At 46.9% G+C, this 25,845-nt stretch overlaps 2 protein-coding genes across 6 annotated transcripts in view; both read left to right on the top strand.

Annotated features, from left to right (window-relative positions):
• The first annotated feature begins 2,977 nt into the window (after positions 1-2,977).
• Positions 2,978-18,498, top strand: RP9 (RP9 pre-mRNA splicing factor). The gene is made up of 6 exons (XM_040964955.1): positions 2,978-3,129; positions 7,890-7,920; positions 9,397-9,526; positions 13,183-13,274; positions 15,131-15,192; positions 17,963-18,498. Exons 1-6 carry the CDS (start codon positions 2,978-2,980, stop codon positions 18,159-18,161), a joined length of 666 nt encoding a protein of 221 aa, XP_040820889.1. The 3' UTR covers positions 18,162-18,498.
• Positions 18,499-24,717: 6,219 nt separating this feature from the next.
• The window catches only part of NT5C3A (5'-nucleotidase, cytosolic IIIA), a 36,002-nt gene continuing 34,874 nt past the window's right edge, over positions 24,718-25,845 (top strand). The window contains exon 1 of one of the 5 annotated variants that reach the window (XM_040965120.1): positions 24,718-24,917. In XM_040965120.1, coding sequence (XP_040821054.1) covers positions 24,780-24,917 — 138 coding nt within the window. In that variant the 5' untranslated portion in view covers positions 24,718-24,779. The remainder of the gene's footprint in view (positions 24,918-25,845) is intronic. The other 4 variants (XM_040965121.1, XM_040965115.1, XM_040965116.1 and 1 more) reach the window with 4 other exon arrangements.

Genomic DNA, 25,845 nt, shown 5'->3' on the forward strand with positions numbered 1-25,845 from the left:
ACCTGGAGGAGATTCCTGGCTCCTGGCTTTGGATCAGTGCAGCACCGGCCACTGCAGTCACTTGGGAGTGAATCATCGGACGGAAGATCTTTCTCCCTGTCTCTCCTCCTCTCTGTGTATCTGCCTTTCCAATAAAAATAAATAAATCTTTACAATAAATAAATATTTTTAAAGTGCATTTAGAATGCACTTGGTCTCTCACATGCACTACCAGAGGATCTGGGTTCAAGTCTCAGCCTTGCTTTCAATTCCAGATTTCTCCTACCATGCTCCCAAGCAGGCAGCAGAGGGCTGTTTACGTATTACGTGTTTCCTTTCCTGCAACCCACGTGGAAGACCTGGATTGAGTTCCAGGCTCTTGACTGTGGCCTGGTCCAGCCCTGACTATGATGGGCTTTTGGGTAGGAAATCAGCCTTTCAAATAAAATCGAAATAATTTCTTTATAATTACTTGGCTGAGGCTAGCCTTGCATACACTGGGTAAGCCACCACTTGCTGTTTGGATCCCAGCTGTTCTGTTTCCATCTATGAATGCACCTGGGAGTTAGCAGATGCTGACTCAGGTGGCTCCCTGCCCGGGGGTGGCAGACCCAGATGGATTCAGAACTGCTGGCGTGTTGTGTTTTGGTTAAAGTTTGAAGCACCATCTGCAATGCTGGCATCCCGTATGGAGTGGTGCTTCAAGTCCCAGCTGTTCCCCTTCCTATCCAGTTCTTGATCTATGGTCTGGGAAAGCAGTGGAGAATGGCACAGGTGCTTGGGCCCCTGCACCCACATAGACCAGGTAGAAGCTCCTGGCTCCTAGCTTCAGATCGGTTCAGCTCTGGTCATTGCGGCCATTTGGAGAGGGAACAAGCAAATGGAAGATCTTTTTATCTCTCCTCTCTCTGGGAATCTGTCTGTCAAACAAAAATAAAGGTAAAGCTTTAAAAAATAAAATAAAATAGCACTTAGCAGAAGCTAGGAAACGGGGCGGGTGAAACAGTTGAGTGGAGTGATGGCTGAGTGTTTGGCAGGCTACGGGGCTGTATGAAAGCTGGAAGACGGGAGCTGGGAGACACCAAACACTCCATTCCTGATAACTGTCTGGTTTGATTGGGTTACGATGTGTTAATGTGTTGAAATATTGACTGCAGTTGCAACCATCTCTGAAAACACAATAACTCTGCCACAAAGTCACAGAATCCAATATAAGCCACAATATCAACTTACTAATTTTAAAATAATACGTGCCTTTCCAACCACTCTGACATTCAGATTTGTCCAAAACATATTGCTGGGGCCCGGCGCGGTGGCGCAAGTGGTTAAGGTCCTCGCCTTGCACGCCCAGGATCCCATATGGGTGCCGGTTCTAATCCCGGCAGCCCCGCTTCCCATCCAGCTCCCTGCCTGTGGCCCAGGAAAGCAGTCGAGGACGGCCCAAAGCTTTGGGACCCTGCACCCGCGTGGGAGACCCGGAAGAGGCTCCTGGCTTCGGATCGGCATAGCATCGGCCGTTGCGCTCACTTGGGGAGTGACTCATCGGACGGAAGATCTTCCTCTCTGTCTCTCCTCTCTGTATATCTGCCTTTCCAATAAAAAATAAATAAATAAATAAACATATTGCTATACACCTTCAGGGTCAGATATGAACTATCCACCAGAGATTTGCTACATGGCAATAGACTCCTGGGACAGAGGCATGGTTACATGCACAACATATTTCGTGTGGTTTCAAGCGTAGCTGATTTTAACCTTCTTTCCGGAGAGGGAACATTTTCTTTGTTTTTTTAATTATTTATTTCTTTTTATTGGAAAGGTAGGTTTACAAAGAGAAGGAGAGACAGAGATCTTTCGTACAAATGCTGGTTCACTCCCCAGGTGGCACGACGGCCAGAGCAGAGCCTCTACCTTCAAGCACTGAGGTCACACACAGGCACAAGCTCGTGTCCCAGGCGCTCCACTTCCATCCAGCTCTGTGCGTGTGGCCTGGGAAAGCAGTGGAGGATGGCCCAGAAGAAGCTCCTGGCTGCTGGTTCCAGATTGGCTCAGTTTTGGCCGATACGGCCATTTGGTGAGTGAACCAGTAGATGGAACATATTTCTGTCTTTCAACTCTATAAATCTGACTTTCTGATAAAAATAAATGAAAATCTTAAGAAGGAAAAAAACTCTATCTGCTTACTCCCTCTCCAGAACCAAAGAAGAAAGCAGAAAGTGCTGTTCCTACTCTGTAAATGTCAAATGCTCAGGGTGGTGTAAAATCCCCACAGGCTACAGCCTTGGCCAAAGGGTACTTTTGTGAACTGGCTGCTGCCCAGGGGCTATGCTTTCAACAGGAAACAACCCAGAAAATCAAGATGACAGGAAAAATTATCCCAACAGATACAGTTTGGGTTGAAAAAAAAAACAGTATCAGCACTTACATTCAGAAAAATTGTATCAATTATTTGTGAACATTCTTATGTATTTGATAGATAACTTTTATGCACCCCTCAAGGATGAGGAGCACAGCCTCAGGGTCGGGCCCAGCCAGATCAGGTCAGACTTGGGAGCCGGGATTTCAATCCAGGTTGTTCACATAGCTGAGCCATCAACCTGCTGGCCCCCAAGGCCTGCGTCAACAGGTAGCTGGAATCTGGAACAGCACCGGGCATCATACCCCATCATTCAAATATGGAACACTCATGACCCTATTAAATACGTAATGAACCCCTCTTGCGTGGCCCTTCACTGGGGGCACAATCGAGGCTCGCCAAGGGATGCGGTCCACACTCACAGCTCTCTGAGGTGCCTGTGATCCTGCCCGGCGCCCCGGGAATCCTTCGGGCTCCCCACCCACTCTGGGCCCGGCCCCGGGGAGGCGGGATCTGAGGCGGGAGGGGCCGCTGCGGACTGCCGGGCGGCGCGCGCGCGCACGGAGGAAGTGCCGTTTTGGCGACTGCCGCCTGCGCCGGGGACCGCGCTGCCGGGGCGTGGGGTGGAGGGGATCCGGCGCGATGTCGTCCCGGCCCGGGCGCGACGAGCCGAGGGCAGGCGGTGCACGGAGGCCGCGAGAGCCGCACGAGCAGGAGCTGCAGAGGCGCCGGGAGCAGAAGCGGCGGCGGCACGACGCGCAGCAGCTGCAGGAGCTCAAGCACCTTGAGTCCTTGTGAGTCCTCCCCGGCCCTCGCGCCGCCAACGGCGGGGCCTGCGCTGGGCTGCCCGCGGCCGCCGGGGCCCGGCCCTCTGGAGGCGCATCAGGAGCCCGTGGCCAACCCTCGCCTTGAACTTTAAGTTCTCCCTTACTGGGGGAACGGCTGGCCACGGCCTGGAAGAGGAGGCCACGCAGGCCGGATCGGCCTGGGGCTCCCCTCCGGGGGTGGTGTAGGGGAAGCAGCTCGGAGTTTTGGGGGCTGCCCTCGGTGTTTGTGGACCCGGCCTGCTGGTCCCTGCTGGTTCCCGGTTGAGGTCAGCGATTCCCCGCTGTGAAATGGGGAGAGATCGCACACTGTTTTTATTCCTGTGTTGGCGCAAAGGGAAGAAGATGGGAAACAGCAGAGAAACGGGCTTCCGAGCTGGACTGAAGGATTGTACGAGCTGCGGTGCAGCACGAACTTGGGGCCAGAGGCTTCTGTTCCGGGATCAGTGTAGTCTGACCCAGGCTCCCTGCCTGTGCTCTGCCAGCTCCAGGGAAGCTCCAGGAGGGAGTTCCAGGTAATCTGAGAGAGAAAGCTGTAAAGATCAGGAAATGGCCCCTCCCGACTGCCCTTTTCGGGGCTTCGGCTGGACTACAAGTTGGCAGAAGACAGGTCAGCAGTCTTGAATTCTGTACCCAGGCGCAGGATTGTGGCAAAGCAGGAGATTCGAGGAAAAGTCAGGGTGTAGGGATTGGAGGTTTCTAGGCCAGTGGGAAACCCGTGGGGAGGAACTGTGAGGTGAGTGGGGTGGCCCTGCAGGCAGGGAAGTCTGAGGTGATAGGAGTGGATGCCTTGTGAAGGACAGTGCACCTGGTGACAATCTCCTGGATGTACGTTTCTCTCTAAAGGGCAGTGTAGGGCTGTGCTTTGGGTAGGTTGAGAGGGCTCAGTGAAGTTTCCCTTCACTAGACGCTGACCTCGGGGTAGCCAGTGTGTCCTGTGTCCGGGTGTGGGATCTGGAGGTGTCCCGGCTGGAGGAGATGTCCCTCCGTTTGGAGCAATAACCCTTTGTCTCTTGTCTGTGATTCCCGGAGAAGTCCATTTGCTAAGTTTGTTTCTGTCTGTCACTTCCACTTACCTTGCTAAGCAGGTCAAGGCAGGAAAGGTCCTCAAAGAATTCGTCTTTCCTGTTTACTCTTGTGGCACCTTTGATACCAGATTCCTCCAGCGCAGCCTGGCCTGCCCAGTCCAGCGTGGTCCAGGTCTTCACCTTGGCCTGCCGGGCGACAGTGGTGGGATGCATCATTCCCGGTCACTCCTGGCCCCTTTCCTGTCCCTCTCCAGCACTTTATGTTCTCCCGGTGAAAGCCAGCTGACCAAAGATCTTCCCCTGACATGAATGCCTTGCCCAGCCTTTCATAGCTGCCAGATGGTAGCTGGTAACCCTAGGTATATGGCGTATTCATATTTTTCACGAGGATTATAGCCTACTTTTGCAGCTTATAAAATGGAAGCTCAGTGTTACAGTCATATCCTTCAGTCTAGAGATGCACCCTCTGTTTGATAATTAGGCTAATGTGATTTTTTCCCAGCTTCAGAGTGGTTTGAGTTGTTAATACGTATTTGCTTTGGCTAGTTAAAGAATCTTGTTTAACTTTTCAATTATGCTGTATTCATACCTGAGTAATATTTATGTGGCGTCTAAAACCTGAAATTGTATTTAAAAATACTCTGGAAAACAGGAGGCTGCCCGACTCCTCCATCACCTTGCAAACTTTCTCTGTCCCCTCCTCCCTTCAAGTACAGTTTTCTTTTGTTGATTCGTTCATTAAGATTTAGTACTTTTTATTTGAAAGACAGAGTTACTGAGACAGAGCTTACATCCACTGGTGCACTCCCCGAATGACCACAAGGGCCGCAGCTGGCCTGGTTCAAAGCAGGGAGTTCCAGGAGAACTAGCAAGGCACCAGGATCAAAGCACCATTGGTGTGAGCTATTGATAAGGAACACTACTTTGATTTAGGATAATTGGCTGATAAGCACAGATGTTCGCCCTGTATCAGCGAAGCACGAAAGCTCATCCAAGGACTCGCTGGGGGGAGGAGCGCACTGTGGCTGAGAGGCCCTCCGCTGCCTCGCTCCTGGAGCCTCTTCTCGACAGGATCCCACAGGCCTCCACTCTCCCAGCTACCCCGCTGGATGTATTCCGACAATTGATTACCATCCCACTGATTGGATATAAGGCTTCTCAGAGGGCACAAAAGAACGGGCTTCTACCAACATTTATTTATTTATTTTATTATTTTTTAAAGATTTATTTTATTTTTATTGGAAAGTCAGATATACAGAGAAGAGGAGAGACAGGAAGCTTTTCTGTCTGTGGATTCACTCCCCAAATAGCCACAATGACTGGAGCTGTGCTGATCCAAAGCCAGGAGCCCAGAGCCTCTTCTGGGTCTCCCATACAGGTGCAGGGTTCCAAGGCTTTGGGCTGTTCTTGACTGCTTTCCCAGGCCACAAGCAGGGAGCTAGATGAAGCGGGGCCTCCAGGATCAGAACCAGTGCCCATATGGGATCCCTACATGTCCGGGCGAGGGCTTTAGTTGCTAGGCTACCAAGCTAGACCCTATTTATTTTATTTTTTTATGAGTGTCCACACTGTTTAATAATTATGTTTTTATAAATGATGTTGAAATGTGCTCTCAATAAATCCTCTTGAGAGCCAGTTCATCCTCAGAATCAGGACTTTCTGGATGCTCCAATTTCATCCCATATTGCAGCTTCAGGTGTTTCTGTAGGTTTAAGAATTAACCGTATTTCAGTGTAATGGACAAAACTGCCAACTGCAACATCGGCATCTTGTGTGGGCTCCCATTCATGTCCCAACTATCCCACTACCAACCCAGCTCCCTACAAAGGCCTTGGAAAGCATCAGAGAATGGCCCAAGCACTTGGGTGCCTGCACCTGCGTGGGGCCTGAAAGCAACAGCTCCTGGCTCCCAGCTTTGGTCTTGCCCTGGCCATTGAGGCCTTCTGGGAAGTGAACCAGGGGATGGAAACATTTTAATCTTTGTGTTTCTCCCTCTCTAAACATTCAAATAAACAAACATTGCTTAAAAGAATTAACTGAAAAGATAAATGCAGATTCCTTAACTGTCATAGAAGATAAACCAACCTAAATATGTTCCAGCTTTTTTATATTTTAGTGTCAAGTATGACTTTAAATCCTAACAGGTATCGTTAATAGAGTATGTGAAGGAATTATTTAGCCCTAGAAAAAGTATCAACCACCTTTCTTTAAGCTTTTGAAATCAACATAGAAAGACATTAGGTAATGCCATTGTTAATAATGTATTTCAAAACATCACACTGACATCACGCCCCTTTTGATCTTGACACAAGCTGATTCAATTTATTTTCCATGAACTTGGATCCCAGTTTGGCCATATGCCGCTGTTTGTACAGCTCTGACACAATTAACGGATGGATGTGTGGCTTCATATGCTTGATGCCATATTCTCAATCCCAGTAAGACATAGCATGAGTGTTTTGAATGAAAAATTCCCAGTGGACTCTTGCCTTCCCGAATTATGCAGATTTGTAATGTTTTTCCTGGGTCAGACCTGTGTCATGCTATTGCTTGCTGTTAGCGTGTGTTTTCACAGACAGCAGCCCCCAACTCCCGCCTTACCACCACGTCCACAGGCTGACTTCTGCTCCACACAACCCTGTACTCCCCCAGGGATGCCACCCGCCAAGGCTGACCCCGGAAGCTGGGCCATGGGCCTCCTCTGAACCCCTGCTGGACATGCCAGCACACAGTGCCCCATCCTCACTGCTCAACCCTGAAAACTGTAAATATGTATTTTAAGCATGTGCCTAGAAAAAAGACTGTGACAGGGCTCAGTGCAATGGCTCAATGACAAAAATCCTTATCTTGCAAGCACTGGGATTCCATATGGGCACCGGTTCATGTCCTGGCTGCTCTGCTTCCTATCCAGGTCCCTGCTTGTAGCCTGGGAAAGCAGTTGAGGATGGCCTAAAGCCATGGGACTCTAACCACATGGGAGACCCAGAAGAAGCTCCTGGCTCCTGGCTTCAGATTGGGTCAGCTGTGGATGTTGTGGCCATTTTTGGGGAGTGAATCAGTGCATGAGAGATCTTTCTCTCTCTTCTTCTCTCTGTAAATCTGATCTGCCTTTCCAGTAAAAAATAAATAAATCTTTAAACCAAAAAGAAAAAACGAGTGCGGCAGACACAAGAAGCTAATTCTGCTTATATCCAGTTGGTTGCTGTGCAACACGGAGCAGACAGAAAAGGTCCCATTAAGTGGAAGCAACATTTCTCATCCCTCATCTACCAACTCGTTTTCCCTAACCTTAAATAGGATGGGTGGACAATCCTGTTGGTTTCCCCCATCATCTGTTTTCCTAAGTACCCTCCCCGAACCCCAACTACTCATTCTCTTCTAAAGGATCTGTTAAACCCAGTATGAAGGAGGAGAGTCAGGATGAAGAAGACATTCCCACTTGTAGCATTCCAGAGGTAGAAGAATGAAGGGATTCCTGGAGCTGTCTGGGGGTCCCTCTTGGGGTCCAGTCTTGGAAGCACACCACAGAGAGCATGACCAGTCTGGTGGCAGTGCAGCTAAGTCTGGGCAGAAAGAACCTGCAGCTCTGTCATGGTGATTCCTGGTCTGCAAACAGGGTGGGGAAAGGCTTGCTGCCAAAACCATGGGTTGCGTTCCTGTGTCAACATGATTGATGATTTCTTTTTTTTTGTTGTTTTCTAGTTATGAAAAACCTCCTCCTGGGCTCATCAAGGTGAGTGTGAAGCTGGTACCCTTGGTTATCCGTTTAGATCCAAGGTTCCTGCAAGACTGTCACACTGGGAAAAAGGGTTGTATAAAGGTTTACACCTCTGTTTGTGAAAAACTTGTGTCTCCCTCTGCAGATGCCAGACAGGCTTTAAATTGTAGCTTTAACACAAACCTGTGCCTTTATGGAAGCTTGGTCAGCCGTGTTCCCCCACCACTACTGCCGAGGAACCAGTGCAGGCCACACGTGTTCCCTGTCTGTGCCGCTGCTGTCCTCTCTGCCTGGTGACCGTTGCTTCTGGATGCTCTGCTGTCCCCTTGCCTTACCTGCCTCCTGCTCTACGGCCCTGCTGTGCGCCCTGCTGGTTTCATGTCTCCGCTGTGTGGGAAGCCCTCCTCCAGTGCCACAGTCATGCTGTCCAGGTGTCTCTGCCTGAGGGAGGCCTGGCTGTAGGACCCAGCTGCTGGGTTTGGCGATTGAGGGGTGAACCGGAGTGGGAACTGTCTGTCCCTGTTTCTGGTACTATTTGCCTCTCTGCCTCTCAAGTTAATGAATCTAAAAATTGGGTTTTTTTTTTAATTAAACTTTTTTTTTAAAAAAAGGAAATGTAAAAATAAAATAAATCTTTAAGGAAAAAAAAAAAAGCCTAGCACAGTGGCCTAGTGGCTAAAGTCCTCGCCTTGAACGTGCTGGGATCCCATATGGACGCCGGTTCTAATCCCAGCAGCTCCACTTCCCATCCAGCTCCCTGCTTGTGGCCTGGGAAAGCAGTCGAGGGCAGCCCAAAGCCTTGGGACCCTGCACCCATGTGGGAGAACTGGAGGATGTTCCTGGCTCCTGGCTTCGGTGCTCCTGGTGCAGCACCGGCCGTTGTAGCCACTTGGGGAGTGAACCATCGGACGGAAGATCTTCCTCTCTGTCTCTCCTCTTCTCTGAATATTTGACTTTGTAATAAAAATAAAATAAATCTTTTCTTAAATAAAAGGAAATGCCTTACTCATAAATGCAGTTACTCTATGAAATTGCCTCTCAGAGATAAAATAGGTATCACAGTAAAACAGGATGGTGGCCTTCAAGCAATAACTGGTTATTTTAATATAGCATGTGATTTCTCTTACTCCAGAAAAGAAAGCAAGAACTCTGGTATGCTGTGATTCTCACCTGGCCTCCCTGCACACAGTGAGAGGTCGTGAAGTGTTTTTCTCTGATCTTCCAACGGCAAAGGATGGGCACCTGCCTCACCTGCCATTTCCTCCCTACGCAGCCGTGTGGCTGCTCTGCTGAAGCTCCTCTTGGGTGCATTTATTTGCAGTTTGTCCAACTGGGTCTAACATGTCTTTCTCTACTTCTTGGGGGCACAGTTATGAATGACATTGGGACCAGGCTGCTCCAGAGTGGGTTCCGTTAGCAGGCCAAAGAGAAGTGCCATGCTTTTGTTTTCTCCTGCCACCGTGTAGTTTACATACTGTTTCCTTCTTTTAGGAAGATGAGACAAAGCCCGAAGACTGTATTCCAGATATGCCGGGCAATGAACATGCCCGGGAATTTCTGGCTCATGCGCCAACTAAAGGACTTTGGATGCCCCTGGGGAAAGAAGTCAAAGTCATGCAGTGTGAGTATGGAAGAATCTCAAGTAATACTCTGACGTGCAGATTCATGCCCGGTTTACAGAACTGCTTAATTTTTTGTTTTTTTTTTTTTACCTTTCTTATTATCAGCACATTCTCATAAAGTTGTTGTTGAACCTCCGCTTGCTAAATAGGGGAAGCAGGTGGCCAAGGAAAGAGGGAGAACAAAGCTTAAGCCCTGTATGTTTTTTCTGTTTTGTGGATCTGTTTATTTATTTATTGGAAAGGCAGAGTGAAAGAGGGAGTGAGATGTCCCATCTACTAGTTCACTCTCCAAACATTGAGACTGATGCCAGGAGCCAAGAACTCCATCCAGGTCTCCCGTGTTGGCAACAGAGACTCAAGTATTTGAGCTGTCATCCTCTGCCTCCTGGGATCATGTTAGCAGGAGGATGGATCGGAAGCCGAGCAGCCAGGACTGGAAGTGGTGCTCTGCTATGGACACTTCCCAAGTAGTGACTTAACCAACTGTGTCACAACACTTACTCCCTACGCAGCATTTTAAGCACTGCGCCACCCATCTGCCTGGTTTGTGACAGTTTTTGAAGTTGGTTGTTGTTTCTGCTTTCCGTGTACTGATCTCCAGTTCAACCCCCCCCACACCAGTTGTCCCCATGTGTGAGTTTTAAGTCCTTGGATTCACACACCTGCTTGAATTGGAATCTGTCAGTTTCATGCTTAAGTTTCCAGGGATTCTTTGAGCATCTGCTATAGAGTATGTCTGTGACCCCAGATTCAGCTGCTGAAGCCCTGTCTCTAACATAGTCCCATTTGGAGGTGGTACATTTAGGAAATAAAATTAGGGTACGGTGAAGCCATAAGGGCATTTGGTGTATTGGTGGAGTCGTGACCTGGAGCCATGAACCACACGTAGGTTCTCAAGTACGAGATATAAGCAGAGTAACTTAAGCTGAGGACCTGCTCCTTGGTCATTTTTTTTTAAATTGTATTTAATCATTTTTGCTTTATTTGAAAAATAGGACAGAGATTGTTTTCTATTTTAAAGAGTTATTTGAAAGGTAGAGTTAGTTACAGAGAGAGATCCTTCATGTGCTGGTTTACCCCTGCAGCTGGCAATGAGCAAGTGTTGGGAGCTTTATCCATGTCTCCCAGGTGGGTGCCACGGTCCAGCACATTTGGTCCATCTTCCACTGCTTCTCTGAGAGCATTAGCAGGGAGCTGGATCTGAAGTGGAACAGCTGAGACTGGAATCGGTGCTACAGTAGGGGAGACCGACATCATTAGTGGAAGCTTAACTTTTTACACCACAATGCTGGACTAGAGAGATCTTTTATCTGCTGGTAATTCCTTACATACTTGCAGCAGCCTGGGCTGGGCCAGGCCAAAGCCAGGAACTGGAAACTCAGTTCATATCTTTCACATGAGTAGTAGGGACCCACACACCTGGGACCTCCAATGAGGGGGAAGCTGGCATAAGAACAAAAGCCAGGATTTGAACCCAGGCATCTCAGTATGGGATGCAGGTGTCTCTAGCAGTGTTTTAACCACTCAACCAAAAGCCCACCCTCCTTGGGCGTTCGTGAAGGACCTGATTCTTTATTTTTGGAAGGGGATTCCCTTTGTTGTCACTTCTGAGGCATCTCTGGAAGGGAATAAAAGCAAAGGAGTGTCTGGGGCCATTCTGCAGAAATCTCCAGCTTGCTTTTTTTTTTTAATTAATTTATTTTATTACAAAGTCAGATATACAGAGAGGAGGAGAGACAGAGAGGAAGATCTTCCGTCCGATGATTTACTCCCCAAGTGAGTGCAACGGTCGGTGCAGCACCAATCCGAAGCTGGGAACCAGGAACCTCTTCCAGGTCTCCCACATGGGTGCAGGGTCCCAAAGCATTGGGCCGCCCTCGACTGCTTTCCCAGGCCACAAGCTGGGAGCGGGACGGAAAGTGGAGCTGATGGGATTAGAACTGGCGCCCATATGGGATTCTAACACGTTCAAGGCGAGGACTTTAGCTGCTAGGCCACTGTGCCGGGCCCCTCCTGCTTGCTTTTTAAAAGCTTGCAAACTACTATCTATTTAATGGGATGTTTTAATTTTATTTCAGTTTATATTTCTTTCCATTGATTTTGAAACTGAAAAGTTTTGTGTATTGAGCGGCTATATCAAGAAGTTGATTTGAAGCTTTAATGTTCCTGCCTTGTACCTCTGAGGGGCCAGTAAAGACCTAGGAATGCATTTATAGGGTCATCTGATCCACTCCCTTAAACAGCTACAGCAGCCAGATCTGGAACAGGCCAAAGTCAGGAGCCAGGAACTCCAACTCTGTTGCCCCTGTGTGAGGAAGAGGCCCAGGAACGCAGGTCATCATGCGCTGCCTTCTTGGCCACGTTATTGGGAAGGCGCATCTGCAAGTGGAGCAGTTGGGACTCAAACCGGCACTCCATAGTAGGCAGCTTAACCTGCTGTTCCAGAAACGCAGACCCCAGTACATCTCTGTGTATTCAGATGATCAGTATTTGTTAGGGGGCCCTAATAGTCAGCATTACCAACAATCTCCTTTATGTTTTGAACTTTGGAGTACAGTTGGAATTCCTAGGACTGCCCTTCCTTCAACAGTAATAAAATATTGAACAGACAGCACATCTTCTTGGTCCTCTACACGTGATGCAGGTTCTGTAGCACATCATACCCCTTCGGTTTCCCCATAAAGACACTGGTTTGACGTTAGATGGGGAAAATAAGGGTAGGGATAGCTCAGAGGCAATCAGTGAACTATCCAGACTTCATTTTTTTTTTTTTCTGGTAGTTTCCCACTTCCAGTCCTCCCATACAAATAAAAAAGGAGAACTTTGGCAGCACATTGTCTGTGGTGGCCAGCATGGAGCACAGCTGGCCACATTTACTCAGTTCCCAAACACAGAGTGTCACTCCATCTTATCACCCTCAGTTTCTTGATTTCCCTCCAACCCAGATGGCTGTGAAAGGATGAAACCAGGTGAGCAAGCGTCAGGGATTTCATGCATTCCTGCTTGGCTTTCCACCTGCTCGTAGACCTCAGTGCCTGGGGTCAAGACCACAATCAGTGAACATTCCCTGAAGGATGATGTCTGCTTACTTTGAAACACACCTAAATAACGGCAGTGACTTCTCCATGCTGTCCCTCCTCAGAGCTTTCTGCTGCTTCTAATAGACCTCTTGAACAGTACACACTCTCTCTGCAGATAGTGTTGAATTAGGATTCTGTTGATACTGACACTTGAAGAGAATGTGTGATTTTGTTTACAACAAAGTGAGGACATTCATGTAAAGGTTGATTGAACCTGAGAAAGAAGCTGTGATGTTTTGGTATCTATTCCACAGATTGTACTGAAACACTCTAAAAAGGAGAACTGACCTTTTGTGGTACGATTGTGTTGGGCAGCTTCATTAATCTTTGTGAATGGAATATTTCTGAAGCTACAGCATGCAAAGATGCTAGGGGAAGCAGCCAGTTAACTCACATAGTCTGGAGTGTTACTTTGGTGGCTCATCCACTGATTGTATCACACCCCAGTTCTGCTATCAGTTCTGCTCTCAGAACTGGGGTGTGATGAAGAAAACCTTTCAGCCAGTTGACTGGAATGTTACCTCCACTCAGTCAGACTGCTTGCTTATACCAGTATTTCCCTTCTTTCTTTTTAGGTTGGCGTTGCAAACGGTATGGTCACCGAACAGGCGACAAAGAATGTCCTTTCTTTATCAAAGGCAACCAAAAGTTAGAACAGTTCAGAGTAGTAAGTAAACCCATCCAGTGTCCACTTACATTTACGAAATTGTGTATATCATCCAGCCAGGGAGCCGCCCATTAGCTGAACAGTCATCCAAGACACAGTTCCCAGAAGCCTTTTGGCTTCTCATCTAACTTCACCTGCTAAATGGCATTTGTGTAATAACCCAGCTTATTCTTACAAAACTAATTTCTATTGAAATGTTCTGTTTTTATACGTTTGGAATAGTGTTTCTGTTTCTGAAGCAGGCACTGTTACCAATTCAACCCCATTTTTGTTAACTTACATACAAAATCCTCTTTCTTGACTGTAATTGGGATTTTGAATTCGAGTGTGAATTCCCCATCCAGTAACTGCTTCTGCTATATGAACTATGCTGTGTGTGAACACACTGAGATTATCAGTCTGAAATAGAGTAACTGCCATTTGCCAGCCTTTTCTAAATAGTATAAAACTAGCTTAATGTTACACCTGAAACAACTAAAAACGTACTCTTAAACTGACAAATCTACTTCCAAGAGTATACCCTAAGGATTGAACAGAATATTCATATATACGTAAGTTTATATGACTAATGTTCATTATTACATGTTGACTTAGGAAACTATCATAATGTAATACAGAAATTGCTTAGACATTAGGAGTTAAGTTTTAGAAGGATGTACAATGTTTTGGGAAAATATTCATGATTACAAACATGTAAAACAGTAGACTTGTGTGTACAGAATACAGTCCAATGTATTCATAAATTATGAATCATGAATGGAAGAACTATACCAAATCATAACACTAGGTATCCCTGTGTGTTGGCATAATTTTTAAAATCATTTTTCATAATATTTAAATTTCTGCTATATACATATTTCTTTAATTGAGCAGATTTGCTTTTCATATTTCCCCACATGTTTTTTTTTAAGTTTTATTTTTAGTGGAAAAGTAGATACACAGAAAGAGACAGAGAGGAAGATCTTCCATCTGCTTGTTCACTCCTCAAGTGGCCACAATGGCCACAGCCAAGCCAATCCGAAGCCAGGAGCCTCTTCCGGGTCTCCCACGCGGGTGCAGGGTCCCAAGGCTTTGGGCCGTCCTCAGTTGTTTTCCCAGGCCATAAGCCGAGTGCTGGATGGGAAGTGGAGCAGCTGGGATATGAACTGGCACTCATACAGGATTCCAGTGGGTGCAAGGCTAGGATGTAGGCGCTAAGCTATTGTACTGGGTCTCCCCCATCTATTCTTATGTTTAAGCACACAGAGGCACTTAAACTATCTAAATAACACAATACACTAACTTTACCAAACAAAATGAGAAGCTCTATAAGTTTTTGCCACGAAATACAATCTTGTCTCCCCACCCCCAGAAATTGGTTCGCTTCAAATAGTTTGATGTATGTATTTTCAGACTTCTTTACGATAATAAACATGTATTTTTATGACTTTTAAGTTGATATTTCTTACATATCATTTTTTGAAGACATTTGTTTCACTTAACAGTATCCTTGGTTATCTGCTTACAAAGAACGAAAAGAATGAACATACACAGCTCCAAACCAGAGTACTGTTGCACAGTTTCACTCTGCCTCAGTTTATGCAGTTGTTTCCCAGCACATAATATTGAATTATTTCTTGTGTATTTCTAGTTGGAAAATTTTTTCTTATAGCTTTCATAGATTTGCAGTGATTTAAGTCTTAAAGTGGTTACAACAGGTTGGACTTTATAAAGCTGTGTTAAATAGTAAAGCTACATGTGTTGAGTAACAACGGGATGGATGTAGTAGTTTTTAATTTCTGTTGTTGTTAAGTATTTTTTATTGAATTCACATTTATGCAGTCTAATGGAAACCTTAACCCTCTCTAACCCTTCAGGCACATGAAGATCCCATGTATGACATCATACGGGAAAATAAAAGACATGAAAAGGATGTAAGGTGAGGCCGTCATGATCACAACAATATCCTCTTACATGTTGGGGACAAGCATACTGATGGTAGGGGAATGGTTTGATAAATACGGTTCTTTAGTTGTGAAAGACTGAGTGATGAAGTGTCAAAGTAGAATAAGCCAGTGTCAAGGACCTGAGCAGGCCAGCCTCTTGCTACTTGCATTAGCTTCAAGCAGTCGGTCTGATGTCATTCATTACACCACTGGTGTTGATGTGGCAAACACCCTCAGCGTCTGCTCATGCCATGCAGCAGTTCCTTTCCTGGGATTAGAGTATCTCAACTGTGATACTTTTTTATTTTTAATTTTAGATGATTTTTAAAAATTTTTAAATATTTTTTGTTTAGTTTATTTTTAATTTTTGTTAGATGATATTAATGTAGTTGATCAGAATGGGATGGATCAAGGCTTAGGGAAAATTGGGCGTGATCATCATTTCCTAATTTTCTGTTTCTCCTTGTTTTGGGGGTGGAGAGGGGTAAACTCATTTTTAAACATGATTAAATGAAGGGGGAAATGGGAATATATATTTTTTAAGCTGGTTACATTGCATTGCAATTATTCTTTATTTAAAGTCTTATATTTTGCAAGATTAGTTAATTTATTTGAAAATCACAGTTACAAAGAGAGAGAGGTCTTCTCCAGGTAGCTGCAACAGCTCGGCCTAAGCCAGACCAAAACCAGGAGCTTCCTCCAGGTCTCACACACAGGTGATAGGGGCCTAAACACGTGGGTCATCTTCCTCTGCTTGTTCCCGGCCATGAGCAAAGAGCTAGATTGGACGTGGAGGAGCTTGGACAGAGCTTGCATCCATATGGGTTGCTCTCATGACAGGCAACTGCTTTGCCCTCTGTACCACAATACTGGACCCTGAATTATAGTTGTTAGGGAAATAAATTTCTATTGACATTGAGCAACAGAGGAATGGTTAACAAAATGGGCTCCATTATAATTTTAAGGGCTGTGGCTTAGCACTATGGCAGAGCAAGGTAAGCTGCCACTTGTGACACTGGCATGCTATAGGGGCATCAGTGTGTGTCCCAGCTGCTGTACCTCCAATCTACCACCCTGCTAATGGCCTGGGAAAAGCTGCCGAAGATTGCCCAAGTACACGGGCCTCTGCCACACACGTAGGAGACCCAGATGAAGCTCCTGGCTCTTAGCTTCAGCCTGGCCCAACTCCAACATTGTGGTCATCTAGGAAGTAAACCAGTAGAAGGAAGATACCTCTCTAACTCCTGCAAAATGAATAAAGCTTAAAAAAAAAAAAGGTACAGTGGCTACAGTTATGTGATATAGGCATTTATGGAGACAAGAGGGAGGAAACAATACAAAGGGACTTCGGAAAAGTTCATGGAGAAATTAAGTTAAAAGACAAAGAAAAAAAGAGAAACAAACTTGGTTTCTCACCACAAGCTCCATCAAGATCAGAAATACTTTTGTGATAGTTTCAACCATTTAGCCCATGCTTGATGAATTGACAGTCCTAGGAAGAGGCCTTGTTAATATAGTGTTTTGTTGTTGTTATTGTTACATTATTAGCTAAAGAGAACTGAATGCCCTTTGAAGATTCTGTTATTAAGCTTTGGAAACAAAAAGGAAGTCTAAGGGAGCCAAATTGGGACTGAGTTCGATACTTAATGTTTTCCCATTGAAGCTCAGAAACAAGAGCGTTTTCCCATTGAAGCTCAGAAACAAGAGTGTCCTTGTGTGTTATGGTAGAGGACTCTTCTGCCAGGGTTTCCTGGATCTGTCTTAAAGCACAGGCTTTAAAGTTTTCACAAAACTCTGATCGTGTTAACACTCTTTAGTTCTCTAAAGGGTCAACAAACAAAATGCCTGAAGCCACAGCACTGTTGGCATGGCCTTTGGGCTTGTTTGTGTGTTTTTTTTTTTTTTTTAAGATATTGTTATTGGAAAGGCTGATCATATTTGCAGAGAGGAGAGACAGAAAGATCTTCCATTTGCTGAATCACTGCCCAAATGGCCACAATAGCCGGAGCTGAGCCAATCCGAAGCTAGGAGCCAGGAGCCTCCACTCAGTCTCCCAAGCAGGTGCAGGGTCCCAAGCAGGGAGCTCAATAGGAAGTGGAACAGCCAGGACATGAACAGGTGCCCATATGGGATCATTATGCTGATTGTAAGGTTAGGATCCAGCCATTGGACTATCACACCAGGCCCAGCCTTTGCTTTTGACTTTGGACCAGTTCCTTCTCAGTAAAAGCAGTTCCATTGCTTTTACTGCGCTTTAAATGAGTCAGTCCAATGAGTCAGATCACTTGGGGGCATTTCTGTCATAAACTTTTAATTTATTTGAAAGGTGGAGAGAGAAATAAAAAGAGACTACTGCTACTTGTAAGTTCACTCAAAATGTCCACATTGACCAAAGCCAAACCTAGTCGCCAGGAACTCCCTCTGTAGTCTATTTTGGTGATAGGAACCGTATTAAGTACTTGGTGCATCAAGACCACCTCCTAGGATCTGCATTGGCAGAAGACTAAAACACAGAGCCAGGAAAACAGGTACTCTGTTAGACCAAAGTATAGGTCTGTTCAATGTAACAGTATTCTTAAATGCATCCATGCTTTTTCCATAGTGTGCATTTTCCTGAATTTTCTGAAGATCTCTTTTATAAGTACCGTGTTTAATGAAATACCTGTGTGTATTTCCCCTTCCCTTATTCATTTACCTAAATGATTTTCTAAATGAAACTTAAAAATCACAGTTCAGTAATCAATGTCAATGTCATGTGTTCAGGATACAGCAGCTAAAACAGTTGCTGGAGGATTCGACCTCAGATGAAGAAGGGAGCAGCTCCAGTTCCTCAGACTGTCAGGAGAAACACAGGAAAAAGAAGAAGAAAGAAAAACATAAGAAAAGGAAGAAGGAAAAGAAAAAGAAGAAGAAACGGAAGCACAAGTCTCCCAAGTCCAATGAGAGTTCAGACTCTGAGTGACGAGACCTTGACGCGTCCCACCTTCTCTTGGCAAAAGCCAAAGAACAGTGGGAGCCACTGCCCAAGGCGACAGGACACAGAGAGAGGAGGGTCTCGGTGTCACAGCTGCCTCGATGCATGCAGGATAGCCTGTTCGGTGTCCTTCCCCCTGTTGGTCATCCGAGTGTGCCATTCCTGTAGCACAGCCTGCAAGGTGCAGGACTAAAGCATTAAACGAAGCTCTTCTGAGCTCTGGGACAACTTTTGCCCTCCATAGTGGGGTGACGTGAGTCCCATGGACTTCATCATTGACCCTTCTCCGTTGAGGATAATTAAAGTTCATGACATATTTTTTAAAGGTAGTTATTTACTTATGTATATGTACATGTGGTCCAAATTTAAAATTTTATATGGTTTGGTTATGAAAACCCTTCTTCCTCTCCCATCATTGTTTCTAGTTTCTTGTGAAAGCTTCCTGAAATGGCTCATATTTCACAAATTGGGATATTTCTTACATTAACTCTGTAGACATTCACTTGCACAGTTACTTCTTGAACTTTGCTATGTAAAGTGATTGTCTTTACGTGGAGCACAAGTGGCCTTGCTGCCCTCCCTATTGAAGGTGTGTGTTTATATTCATCTGACATGATTTGCTAATTTGGGAAAGTGGTGATTATCACAACAGTGAAAAGATATTTTTTTTGGTAAGATTTTTGTATTATTATTTATTTTTGTTAGAAAGTCAGATATATGGAAAGACAGGAAGATCTTCCATCTGATGATTCACTCCCCAAGTGGCCGGAGCTGAGCTCATCTGAAGCCAGGAGCCTGGAGCTTCTTCTGGGTCTCCCACACGGGTGCAGGGTGCCAAGGCTTTGGGTCATCCTCAACTGCTTTCCCAAGCCACAAGCAGGGAGCTGGATGGGAGGCGTGGCCACCAGAACACAAACCGGAGCCCACATGGGATCCTGGCGTGTGCAAGGTGAGGACTTCAGCCTCTAGGCTAAAGCACTGGGCCCAACAGTGGAAGGAACTTACTTGGAAAAGGCTTGCACCTTAGTGCCTAAGTTTTAAGATTTTTCACAGAGTAATTGACTCAGGAAGCATTATATAGGAGAGTTACTAGACATAATCAGCTACCCACAACCAAATCCCCACTTGCTTCCTGCCCTTGTGGCCCGAACATAGCCCACCATGCTCTTATAGTTTAGACTGGGCCACAGCACAAGCTGCTCAGCAGGTTAGGATGCTTGCTGCCCATAACTAGAAGAGAAAAAATCTGTTTTCTTGAGCCAGATAGACCAGATCATGTCCAAAAGCAAGACTGAATATATCCAGTACCACGAGTTGCTGTTGTTGGCATTCACTCATATTCCAAAAACTCTTTGCTTCATATTTCCTGCCTGTTTTCCTAAAGAACAGCCTGTCCAGTCCCAGACTAGATGCTCCTACAGCTCTCATGGGTCCGTGTTCCCAGTGCTGGCCTTGGAACAGTACATCAGGAACAATCAGCCCAGGTTGGAACGACTTGGATTTCTTGTGAAATTCAAGGCCAGTTGATGCTGCCGAGCCAGACACTTGCCTGTGTCATCCTCAGCCTGCACAACTTGGGCCATGGGTCTCCTGCCATATGTCTTAAGTATTTCCTACCTGGTTCCTGCCTATTTGTGGTAAGACTTTTATGCTATAAAAAGAATCTGCATCAATGGTTGTCAAACCTTTGGGACAGCCAAATCAAATGGAGTTCTCCACTCAATCAACTTCCAGAGTTTCCCACTCTGCCGTAAGACTGAGATGGATATGTGATTTGGCTTGATCCCAAGATCCCAAAGGTGGTTAATGCTGTTGGTTGGAGAGCTCCTCTGGAGAACCAGTGCTCTAGCCCTTTCACCTTTTCCCCGGACATTCCTCCCATTCCTGCTTTAGGTGGAATCCCAACCAGTCCTTGCAGTTTAACTGCTCTCCCATCTCCCTCTACTTTCTTCCTTCTTCCTTCTGGCAGTTTCCACAGTCCATCACTTCAGCCTGTCATGTCTCTTGACTTTGGATCCTTTTGCATGAATTTTAAACAATAACAAAGTGAGGGGGTGGGTGTGGCGGCTACTTTTTAAATCCTCTGTTCCTCTGCCTGGTCTCCTGCAGAATCCCACAGTCATGCAGATCAGTGCTACTAAAATTCATCCCTTCCAAATTCCACTCAAGACCATCCAGAAAGCCAACTAGTACATCCAGCATTTGTGAGACAGCTGTTCAGATCCGCTTCCCCACACCTCGCCTTCAGGAACCACACTGTCCTCTACGGAGGACCATGAGTGAATGCCCTCAGCTCTCCCTCCCTTCACCAAGGTGACTGAGCCATCACCATCATCTTGACTAGTGGGGCATTCTGACAGGCAGGATTCCAAAATGGCTCTGTGACTTCTCCCTAATCTTAAGGTCTGTTGATGTGATGGATTTCACTAACATGATCTGTTCACTGTGCAAGATGAGGGGAAGTAGACAACTGCTATTCCCAATCAAAGTGCATGAGCCTTTTTAAAACTCCAGCATTTTCTCTGGCCTGGTAACCCGAGAGGAGAGGAGACAATGACCAGAGATTCTGCATGCCTTCCCTGACTGTGATGATAAAGATCAGTAGGCCATGCAGCAAGGAAGGCAGCAGTCTTTAATTACAGGCCCCTGGACGACAGCCAGCAGGGAAATGGGACTCTCACTGCTGTAATGAAAGTCTGCCAACCTCAGTAACTGGATGCATAGTCTTCCTCAGAGCCGCCAGTTAAGAGCCCACACATGCTGCCCCCCTTAGTCCTGGTCCTGTGAAGAGGCCGTAACCAGAGAGGAATGGCCATGAACTCAAAGAACTGCTCCCTGATACACAGAGCTATTCCTTGGGATGAGGTGGTAATGCCAGGACTAACTGGCAGCACTTTCATGCTGCTAGCTCTCAAGCAATGAGCCATGCTTCGACAGTCACCCCTAAGTGTAATAGCGAAGTCAGTGGGGTAATGTACAGGGCCCACAGTGGTGCCATTAGCAGCCTCAGACGTGCAACGTGGGGGAGCAGGGAGAAATAGCATTCCATAGAACTCATGATCACTGGCTCCAAACTAAAGTAGGGCCCGCAGATTGGTTTACGAGCAATGTTAGCTCTGGATGTGAAAACACACAGTAAAAAGCGGTTGGCAAAGCAAAACATAAGATCAAAATGGGGACAAAGGTTAGTTATGGACCAATTTGAGCTTTTTTTTTTCCTTAAGATTTATTTATTTGGGCCTGGCAGCAAGTCTTCGCCTTGAATGTGCCAGGATCCCATATGGGCACTGGTTTTAATCCCATCAGCTCCACTTCCCATCCAGCTCCCTGCTTGTGGTCTAGGAAAGCAGTCGAGGACGGCCCAAAGCTTTGGGACCCTGCACCCGTGTGGGAGACCTGGAAGAAGTTCCTGGATCCTGGCTTCAGATCAGCATAGCATCAGCCGTTGTGCTCGCTTGGGGAGTGAATCATCGGACGGAAGATCTTCCTCTCTGTCTCTCCTCCTCTCTGTATATCTGATTTTCCAATAAATAAATAAATCTTAAAAAAAAAGATTTATTTATTTGAAAGGTAGAGTTACATAGAGAGAGAAAAATGAAGTCTTCCATTTAACTGGTTCACTCCCCAGATTGCAGCAACAGCCAGGGCTGTGCCAAGCTGAAGCCAGGAACCCAGGGCTTCTTCGACTCATCCACATGGGTGCATGGATTTGCTTCTCCCAAAATTTGGGCATCAAAGTGGTACCTGGGAACCAAGCCCATGGGCACCAAGAGATGACTGGACTTGTTTATAGGAAAGGCTATTTATTTATTAGACAGACTCCTTCCAATAAAGAAGGTTAAGACATAAAACATTAAATATATAATTGGATTCATAGAAATGTTTAAATAATTGCTTATAGGGAAATTTCTTCAATAACCTGAATCAAATCATGGAAGTCTATTCTGAATAAATTTTCCAAGAACCACCTGCAATATAATTTATGCAAATAGGCATTTGCCAGTATTCCCTGATTGAACAGAATAGGCAAAACAAAACTGGGAAACCAAATCACTGGTTGTGATGTTCACATCCCACATGGGCGCCAGCTCCTCTCCTGGCTGCTCCACTTCCAACCCAGCTCCCTTCTAATGGCTTGGGCAAAGCAGCAGAAGATAACCCAAAGCCTCTGCCAACACATGGGAGACCCAGCTGGAGCTTCCAGCCCCTGGCTTAGGCCTGGCCTGGCCTGACCCTCGCCATTGCAGCCATCTCTATAATGAGCCAGATAAAAGATCTCTCTGTCTCTTTGACTCTCCTCCTCCTTAAGTAGGAAATAAATAAACAAATCTTTGGTAAAAAGAACTTTTTAATAGCAAAATAAACCACTGCAAAGCATGAATTTATCTCTGCAAGCGTAACCAACTTAAACAGCAATTGTGTACTACCTTTAATTCTCACACTTTGTGATCACATGTGAAGCCGTAAGTGCGAACTGCTGGACACCTCAGCTCTCTAATGCCTCTGGTAAGTCAGGTGAGAAATGAAACACTTGGGTTGGGCTAATTCTCTCTTCCAGGATATCTGAGTGACAATAATAAAAATTTCTGCTTTCAGCAACCTAATGATTCTGCTTTCTAAGCTTTTTCCCATGGGTCTGTCAAGGCTAACAAACATATTAAAATAGATAACAAGGAAATCGGAAGGGGACAGCACAATGCCTCAGTGGCTAATCCTTCACATGCAAATGCCAGCATTCCATATTGGTACCAGTTCATGTTCTGGCTGCTCCACTTCTGATCCAGCTTTCCTCCCTGGGAAAGCAGTACAGGATATCTCAAGTCCTTGGGACCCTACACCCACGTGGGAGACCAGAAAGAAGCTCCTGGCATCCTGATTCAGATCAGATCAGATCAGCTCTGGCCACTGCAGCCATTTTGGGAGTGAACCAGCAGGTGAAAGATCTTTTCTCAAGTCCCTCCTTCTTTCTGTAAATCTGCCTTTCAAAAAAAAAAAATTTTTTTTTAAAAAAAGAGAAAATGAGAAAGGCAGAGGAAGAGAATCTTGGCATTCATCCCAGCAGTGTAGATATCTACAGAAGATTGGGGAGGACAGTAAAGCGAATTAATGACATTGAGCCAAAGGTATTAACCCAGCATTATGGAAATAGGTGATCCAAATGGACCTTCTCACAGTCCCCAGACGCCAGAAAGTGCCAAACAAGCAGGCTGTCTTTTCCACAAACTGGAGGAGTTAAGAAGTTCAAAGTGGAGAATGAAAAAGCTGCACTGGATTGGTCCGGATTTACCTACTGACATTTCAACAAATTCATGAAGATAAAACTTCCATCAGCATCTTGCCACGACCCAGTCTCGGGTACTCAGGGAGGCTGATAAGACCATAGGGTAGAGAAGTTTCTGGAACTCCTTGACAGGAAAGCTCCAGGAGCCCGCGGTTCCAGGAACCAGTAAAGGCCCAACCGGGGCTTCTGGTAGATGAAAAGCAGTTAAGTGTTAAGGTTGACAGCATTTAGGTGGACTCGCCAATGAAAATGGGGGAGGGGGGAAATGAGGGCATGCGGGAAAAGGTTACTTTCATTTACCTCAGTATTTTCCTTGAATGAGATTTGAGCACTACGGGGGGAATAGTTAACCTACCGAGCATTAGGAAACCAAATCCCACTGAAAGGGTCTCGCCGAGCTACTTTAGGACTTGAAACTGAGGGAAAGTTTGGACAACACCCCACAGGACTCAGCAGGCTGCTGGTGAAGAGGTAGGCTTCCTGTCGCCTGCAGGTATCACGGGGGTGGACACTGCACAGTAAGCAACTGGGCATTCTGAACGGACGCTAACAGGTGTTCTGGGCCCACACAGGCCCCCGTGACTAACCAGACACAGCAAGGTCCACGCACGAGCTGACCACGCACCGCTCGCCCCACTACCTTGAATTCCTTCGGGGAGTTTGGAACTTTGTGTCCTAACCTCGCGACTCGTTCTGTGCGTTGCAAATACGCTGGTGTCAGTCACTGGCTTGCTGGCACATCAGAAGAGGGGAGTCCCAACGCAATAACCCCAGCCAGAAACAACCCAGGCAGCGAACGGGACGCAGCAGCAGGAAACCCACGGGCGCGGAGGAGCCCACCCCTCGCCACTGCAGCCCCTCTCCCAGCGCTCTCCGCCTGTTGTCATAGCGCTGCACAACGGACGCCACTGCGCAAGCGTCTGCTCCGCCGCCGCGCCTTCTGGGACTTGTAGTCCACAGCGGCAGAAGCGCGCCAGGCCGACCACGGTTTCTGAATGGTCCCCAATGCGGAATCATGTCTGTCCCCGAGCGGGGCTCGTTCGAACCACTGCCCTGTCCTCCTGAGCTGAGGGCGGGACAATCAGCGCGTTGTTGCTCCTGTCATTGCAACAGCTTCTCAAGGCCTGAACCTGGACTGCAGCTGCAAGCCACGCCCCTCCGGCGCCGGTCCCAGTCCCCCTCGTGGGCGTGGCCTGCTGGGGGCGTGGCCCGGGCGAGGCGGGTTCCCCCGGCGTCTTCTCGAACTCCCACGTTTGAGGTTCCCTGCTCGCCTTTGACTGGTCTGTTGTTGTCTGGGCGGGAGGCGTCCCGGGGCCTGCTAGCCCATGGACCGCGCGGCCGTGGCCAGGGTGGGCGCGGTAGCCAGCGCCAGCGTGTGCGCCCTGCTGGCGGGGGTGGTGCTGGCCCAGTACATATTCACCCTCAAGAGGAAGACGGGCCGGAAGACCAAGATCATCGAGATGGTGAGTTCCCGGGCTGAGCGCGCCCACTGCGTCGGGGCGAGCGGCGGGGCTGCCCCTCCGGCCTGGCGCGCGGACGCCGGGCCGCTGCCCGCTCGGATGCTGCGGCCGACGCGGGGCATTCGGCTCCGGGGACCCGGCTTCCCCCCGGGCTGGGTGCCCGGGGCTCGGGTCCCCCGATAGCCACCCTCGGGTGGCCGTGGCCTTTGTTAAGTGAGCCTCGATCAGAAGGAGGCAGGCAGAAAGCAGAGGGCCTCGTGGTGCAGAACCCGTTTCGCAGGAGAGAAAAATGCAGGCTTGGGGCGGGTACCCCCTCCTCCGGCTTTCTGGGACAGAGTACTTGATCCGATCTCCGGGTACCTGATCCCATCTCTGCCGTCGCTCCGAGCTCCACCGTATCCAGCGTTGCCCAGCGACAGGAGTGTGTTGACTGTTCTCTGCAACCCCACAAACCTATGTGTGTGTTGTTTTTTTTTTCCTCCCAAACTCTTGCATAAATGCTTGCGATTTTAGAGGGACGTGTACTTGCTATTCTTTCCAGAGAGTGCGCAATTGAGATATATTTGTGAGTAATTCATTCTTCCAAAGTAGGGGTTCTGTAGGTTTATTTAAATGTCTTATCTGATTCCCAGTTTTCTTTTTTGGGGTGCGCGATCCTGGTCTTGTGCTGTACAGAACAGATTCTGGGGTCAAGTGTTTCTGTTAGATAAGTTGACAGAATGCGCTTCTGCTTAAGAAGTTCATTGTAGTGATAATAACTTGCAACGTGTGTGGACTGATGCATGCATTGTGCCGTTGTTGGTTGATACTGGCCCCAGGCTGAATAACGGAAATATCTTAACATAATTGCAAGAGGAAAAGAGGAAGATGGTAATTCTCACATATTTCCCAAGCCAGTAATTTTCCTAGGTTTTGAAATAATTTACTCTGA

The sequence above is a fragment of the Ochotona curzoniae genome, unplaced genomic scaffold (genome assembly GCF_017591425.1).
Source record: "Ochotona curzoniae isolate NIBS_2020 unplaced genomic scaffold, NIBS_Ocur_1.0 scaffold_3835, whole genome shotgun sequence".
NCBI lineage: Eukaryota > Metazoa > Chordata > Mammalia > Lagomorpha > Ochotonidae > Ochotona > Ochotona curzoniae.

Coding starts and splice junctions, on each gene's coding strand:
- RP9 (XM_040964955.1), top strand. CDS start 2,978: ATGTCGTCCCGGCCCGGGCGCGACGAGCCGAGGGCAGGCGGTGCACGG. Junction 9,527..13,182: donor AGAAGTCAAAGTCATGCAGT/GTGAGTATGGAA, acceptor CTTTCTTTTTAG/GTTGGCGTTGCAAACGGTAT. Junction 15,193..17,962: donor AGACATGAAAAGGATGTAAG/GTGAGGCCGTCA, acceptor TCATGTGTTCAG/GATACAGCAGCTAAAACAGT.